At 40.2% G+C, this 6,855-nt stretch overlaps 1 protein-coding gene across 1 annotated transcript in view; it reads right to left on the reverse strand.

The window, feature by feature from the left end:
* TAF4 (TATA-box binding protein associated factor 4) overlaps nucleotides 1–6,855 on the reverse strand; it is a 96,414-nt gene that overhangs the window by 43,428 nt on the left and 46,131 nt on the right. The window contains exon 3 of the mRNA XM_029284526.1: nucleotides 1,037–1,221. Coding sequence (XP_029140359.1) covers nucleotides 1,037–1,221 — 185 coding nt within the window. The remainder of the gene's footprint in view (nucleotides 1–1,036; nucleotides 1,222–6,855) is intronic.

Consider the following 6,855-nt stretch of genomic DNA (forward strand, 5'->3'; position numbering starts at 1 on the left):
TGCTGGCTGTGGAATTCTGGGAGTTGAAGTCCACATGCCTTAAAATTGTCAAGGTTGAGAAACACTGTTCTAGCAGAAGGAACCCAGGTAGATTCCAGCAATTAGCTGCTTGCTTTCCAGGACATCTTTTAACCCACATTTATGAAACTACTGGAAATGTAAGATTTGATTCCTGAAGGACAAGAAGCAGAACGCTTGAATATCATAGGGCAGGGCAGGGCTACATCTGGCTAGCACAGAGAATATACTTTGCAGGAAATCCTAGGATAAAAACAGGGCATAGGGCAGGGGTTCCTAGGCAGAACAAAAGAGTGAAAAAAGCCAACTCCAATAATGTCAGCCTCCCAAGTAGACCAGATAGGAAATATAACAAGATGAGCAAATTCTCCTTTATTATAGAGCAGTGGTTCTCAACCTATTTAATGCCGTGACCCCAACCGGTCGTAAGTCGAGGACTAAACCGGTCATAAGTTGAGGACTAAACCGGTCGTAAGTCGAGGACTACCCAACCGGTCGTAAGTTGAGGACTTTCCCTGCCTGGGAGCGCCGCGCATGCGTGGTTCTGCCCCCTGCGCCGGCCGAGGCGTAGCTGACAAGCGGCAGCAGGCAGACCACCAGCTGGCCCAGCCCAAGGGAGGTAAGGCACCCGCCGGAAAAGGGGAAAAAAATGGCGGACAAAAGAAATGGCGGACAAAAGAAATGGCGGGCAGCCTTGCTTGGCAACCCCCATGAAATGGTCAATCGACCCCAAATGGGGTCCCGACCCACAGGTTGAGAACCACTGTTATAGAGACTACCTTAGCAGAATCAAGTCTGAAAGTACAAATCTCCCGCCATCTCTTTTTACCACCTGATTAATCAGGGCGGATCCTTTCTAAGTTTCTTTCTTCACCCGCTATTTAATTGTGGGTTCCTCCCCCTTTTATCTGACCATTCCTTAAGTAGCATCTTTCCTCCCCGTCTTCCGAGGTCATTCTCACATTCCATTACTGATACCTTCAACGTAAGGAAGAATTTAAGGTATTATTTTACTTACATTTCTCAGGGAACTGACCTGCACAGTCGAAAGCTGGACCGGAGAAGCACTGGTAGATGTGGCAGGACGAGGAGTCATGGTCGTTTGAGACTGAGACTGTGCATGGGCTTGGGCTTGCATTTGCGCCAAAGCATGTTGAGGGATCATCAGTAACTGGCCACTCTCACTACGTACAATGACCATGCCTGACAGGAAACAGAGAAATCACCCATCAGAGTTGGTTTTAGAAAGGAAGTCAACCCCAGCTGAGAAGGAAGGAAGATGAAACAAACATCACTGAAGAGGCTAAGAGAAACATTGGTTGAGTTTTGATTAAGATACTGTTCTGAGGCGAAAAAGGGTTACTTGGCCTTTAAACTTTATACTTCACCTCATAATTTGCAAGCAAAGAGCGTTTAGGTAGAGAGCCAGCATACAAAATTTATTTTGACCCAGTTTCAACAAAGATTAAGAGCTGCTGGACAGCTCTTACAACAAAAACAGAAATTTTCTTCAACAAAGCTTCCGTTGATGCATTGTGAGTTTCAGTGAGCGGCAATACTGGCTGACAAGCATCTCAATCTTAGCTCTCTCCTGTCCGCAGCAAAGTAAGTTCCACAGTCATTTAAAAGGTAAAAAAAGAAAATACATGTATGAACACCTGAAATTTTGCAAAGAAATGCAAAATTGGAAAATTGCATCTCTAAATAAGATCCTTCCTTCAAGATGTCCAATCTAATATACATGTGGACCACCCTTATTAACTGCATAATAACTACACAAAATAGCGTTAAGTTGAGAAATGGTTGAAAAGTCTCAATGAGGGACAACTTATTTGTTAGTAGAGTTAAATTCCATTCTTTCATCTACCATACAGTTCACTACATTTTGCTGGTTTCACACATATGTAAAAATATTTGTCTTGGAACGCTCTCCCACTTTTCCAATACTTTACTCACTTCTGAAAAGAACAACTGGAGGGAAAAAAAACCCTGACACTGAACATGGTTTTATTCAACCAGCCTTAAAAGCCACCAGCCAATTAAACGCAAAGTTTCAGAAATAGAAACACAAACTTCTAAATTAATTTTCCATAACAGATTTAGTCACAAAAGTGGTTATAAAAACCATAACTGCCCTCCAGTGCATCTGTAACAGACGGTGCAGCACTGAATTACATCCCCAAAGAAAAATTAAAGGGAGGCAAGTAGGCTTGCCATTCTCTGCTCAGCTTCATAGATCTACAGACTGAGCTTACTACAACAGTTATGGGCAGGGAGAAGATGGAAAAACTTAAAAGTCCATGCAGTGGCTCCAATTCCTAGGAGCAAAACTGGAACACAGCAAAATTAATATAGTTAATTCATTTAAATGGAAATAATTTAAAATTGCATATTAGTGTGGGTATAAAACAGCTATTACCGATTGAATTTTTTTTTATCCTTTCAAAGCATAATGCATTTCACACGTTCTACACAAAAATAAGTGAAGTATAATAAATGAAGATATGTCAACGTATGTACAAACAAAAGTCTAGGCCAGGTGTAGGTAACCTTGACTCTTTTATGACTCGTGGACTTCAACTCCCAGAATTCCTGAGCCAGTATGGCTGGCTCAGGAATTCTGGGAGTTGAAGTCCACGAGTCATAAAAGAGCCAAGGTTGCCTACCCCTGGTCTAGGCCAGGGGTCTTCAAACTTGGCCCTTTTATGACTTGTGGACTTCAACTCCCAGAATTCCTCAGCCAGGCACGCAAGTCATAAAAGGGCCAAGTTTGAAGACCCCTGGTCCAGATCTTCAAGTTACTGAGAAACTATTCATTCCGTGCAGATAACAGTGATAACAAAATTGGCGCCATAAGAATACCTGCTTTCATTTGGAAAATCAAAACATTTTAAAACATAAAAGTTTAGTAAGAGAGCTGACTGTTCTTTTGCTATTTTTTTTTTAAAAAGTGCACTTATTGAGGAGATCTTCCTAGAGAAAGGGGGGGGGGCTGATGAGATTAGGTCTTTTGAATGGAAATTGGGGTTGTTCTAACTTCTGAGAATGCTCCAAGATCAAAACAGCCCCACTATAACCTCAACTCATTGGAAACAAAACAGTCAGTTTTTAAGCTTTCTAGAACCATATATACAGGTGATCCTTGTTTAACGATTCGTCATTCAAACTTGCAAAGGTTACTGAACAAGGGCTGGTTATGACTGGTCCTCAGAGTTCTGGCCGTCGCAGCATCCCCATGTTCACATGATTTTGATTTGTGGTCTTCCTTGCCAGCTTTCCACAAACGCAAGTCAATGGGAAGGCCAGGAGGAAGTTGACACTCATGGACACACAAGGTCTTCACTTAATAACTGTGCAGCCCACACTTAACCGCAAGAAGCAGGACTGCTGGAATTGCCGTCACTAAGGGGCATGATCATGTGACATCACATTTTATGACAATTCTGATCCCGGTTGCCATTGTTAACCAAGGACCACCTATAATATAAGGGTTGGAAGGAGACCTTCAAATCCCTCCTCCTGAGTAGTGCAGGAGTTCACTATCACAGCCACCCAGCTTCTATTTAACAGGTTGCTCATTGTTAAACAACTTTTATTGTTAGGAATTGTTCTCTGATGTCCAACAAAACTCTTTTATTCCCTTGAAATTTATTTATTTGTTTGTTTGTTTGCTTGCTTGCTTGTTTGGTTCCATTTCTATGGCTGCCCATTTCAACATGGGCCGTTATTTCTTCTCCTGCTTTCTGAAACAATTCTAAAGAATCCGTCATGATCACCCTTCAAATTCTTATCCAATATTGCATTTCCATTTTCGTTTTCTGCATGTGCAAACCTGCTTTTCACACGTAGCCACTTTTTTTCTCCCCTGGCCACGCTCCTTGCTTCGTCTTTCCCTCAGCACGTTCCTGCCACTTCCCTGTAACTGTGGATAGATTTTTTTTGTTGTAACCAATAATAGGAAGTTTGCTTTGTAAATTGCTTAATTGAGATTCTCTCATCTATTTAATCAATCTTTTTTGCACCTGGTTATTTCCTCTGATCCTTTACCTCTTCATTTTGTGTGCATTCACCAGCCCTGCATATGCAGCAGGTTCCTATCTTTATAGATGTGTGTGCACATTTTTAGAAACTTTCTTCCACACATTCCAGAACTGAAACTATGCCAGCTAAAAAAGACTGTGAAACAGAGCTTGAAGGAGAGGGGGAGAGGAGAGGAGAGGAGAGGAGGAGAGGAGATGGGATGGGATGAGGGAAGGGGATGAGGGAAGGGGATGAGGGAAGGGAAGGGGATGAGGGAAGGGAAGGGAAGGGAAGGGAAGGGAAGGGAAGAGAAGAGAAGAGAAGAGAAGAGAAGAGAAGAGAAGAGAAGAGAAGAGAAGAGAAGAGAAGAGAAGAGAAGAGAAGAGAAGAGAAGAGAAGAGAAGAGAAGAGAAGAAACTTGTTTATGGGAAAGGAAAGTACCGTGTTTATCATTTTAAGTTTTGAGAACAGGTGCTTTCTAGGCTAGGACCTGCCACAGTAGAATGGGCAAAATTTAATTTGCACAAAGGGACTGCATATGGCCAGAAATATTGTCTATACAGTGAACCGGGCTCCTTAATTCTGTTACAGGATAAGCTCATGCTTGCCAAGCATAAAAGAAATGCATCTTGCAGGAGTGGAAAGCCACTGTAATATAGACTGCATTTTTGATGGCCATTGTAACTAAATCTTGCCTAACAAAAGCTCAGGTAAAAATTTGTCGATACCTAAAAATATGTATCTAAATCTCCTACTCTTAAAACTAAAGAAATCCTTAAGAGATGAGTAAAGCTGAAATACCGATCCAAATGTACTGCGCTCAGAAATTTCTATTTTGCTACATTTCAAATCCACAGCTACTTATTTGTTAAAACAGCTATTTACCAGCAAGAACAGAACAGGCCGGCGATTCAGAAAAGTGAACCAAACATGATAATAGATTTAAGCCTACACTTTTACTCTTGCAGAATATTACTATCATCACTTAAACACTTTAACAGCAATGCAGCTAGTCCTCCTTTAGCAACCACAACTGGGACAGGCAACTCGTTAAGTAAACCTGTCTCTAAGTAAAACTGGAACTGTGCTTAGGAAGCTAAGATTCAGATTTCCTTAGCTTTACAGACCTGAAAAGTTTGTAAATGTGAGAATTGGTCGTAAACTTACCATTTCATCACTGCCATAATTTTGAACAGTCACTAAAGAAGGCAGTCACTAAATGAGGCCATCCTGTAATTTATACATCCATTCACTTTCTGATAAGATATAGTCATCAGTACTCCACTGCTATATATATAAGCCAGACTGGCTAATCTCTGTATTAAAGAATAGATGAGCATGAATCTCATAAAATATGGAGATATCCAAGAAACATTTTTCCTTCTACATGCAATTTTCCTCTGACTTCACAAATTACTGTCACCACCACAATTACCCATTCATAAATAGATGTGTATATACATGCACACTTGATAAAAGGTCACACACTTGGCAATATATGAAAGCTTATACTATTAGTTTTATGCAAACCACTGAGAAAATTCAGTGATAGCTGATATAACAACTTTAATACACATACACACACACACACACACACACACACACACACACAATGTAATCTTCCCTAGAAGGTTTTTTTTGTTTGTTCCGATCCACCAGAAATATTCACTAATTTTTCTGGAGAAAATCACCAGAGTGATTATTTTGTTTCGAATGCTGACTGAATACAGTAATATACACTATGATTAAAATACTGGAAACCTCAGAAAAAAAGTTAAAAAAAAATAGGTTTGGGATTCATATTTTTAAACATGTTGATCTACATCACAACTTTCAGTAGCAGTATAAACAACAAATGACCGTTTCAAACATGATGCAAACTGTATCATACGTGTCACAACATCACTGCACACATTATGTAAAAGGCATCGTCTGTGAAATAACGTTATTACACAAATTGATATTAATAGGTCTGAGGAAAACTGGACTCCTTTGTGCCAAGTCCATTGCATCAGAGTATGCTAAACTGAGATTTTGCTGTCTCACAGATAATACTGGAAGCAAAACACGCATGGCTAAATGTTCCCACTCCAGATTCTGATGCAGAAATAACTTCACTTCACTAGATTATGCTTATCGGGTGCAACAAGTTGAGAGCTACTATAAACCAATGTTTCTTGACCTTGACAACTTGGTTAGCAGCAGAATTCTGGGAGTTGAAATCCACACATCCTAAAGAGTTCCTAAGGTTGTGAAAACACTGCTATAAACTTTTAAGAGCCTCTCATTTCAAAACCTGGTATCTTTGTTCTAGCGTGCCTATAAAATTGCAAGGTACTTTCTGCCCATTTCTATGTTACATCTTTGTTCTGAAACAGTGATTCATCACACTCAAGAAAGGGGGAAACCTGCTCTTAAGAACAATGTATCAGGTGCCACTTTTAAATATTGATCACCAAAGCAGAGGTTTCGGAGACAAATGAGGAATTTTTCCAAAGGAAGGCATAAATGTCTCCCAAGAGACACAATATGTGTATGACTCAGTTTCTAGAAGAAGAGGACAATTAACAACCAGGTGGATGAAATCAATACCAGTATCAATGGGGACACAATCGTAAGACTTGAAGGAACAAGTTGTGGACAGATAGGCATGCAAAAAAATTATTTATATATTCACTAAGAGTTGACACCAACTTGATGGCACATAATCAATAAATCTAGCTACCAGTAGCTATCCATCTTATAGAAAAAGGTGCTTTTTAAGTACCCTTTCTGTCCAGCAATTCCCACAATGTTTTCCATTGTGTTTTGTTGAGT

The sequence above is a fragment of the Protobothrops mucrosquamatus genome, unplaced genomic scaffold (genome assembly GCF_001527695.2).
Source record: "Protobothrops mucrosquamatus isolate PMUCROS unplaced genomic scaffold, P.Mucros_1.0 scaffold683, whole genome shotgun sequence".
Lineage (NCBI taxonomy): Eukaryota > Metazoa > Chordata > Lepidosauria > Squamata > Viperidae > Protobothrops > Protobothrops mucrosquamatus.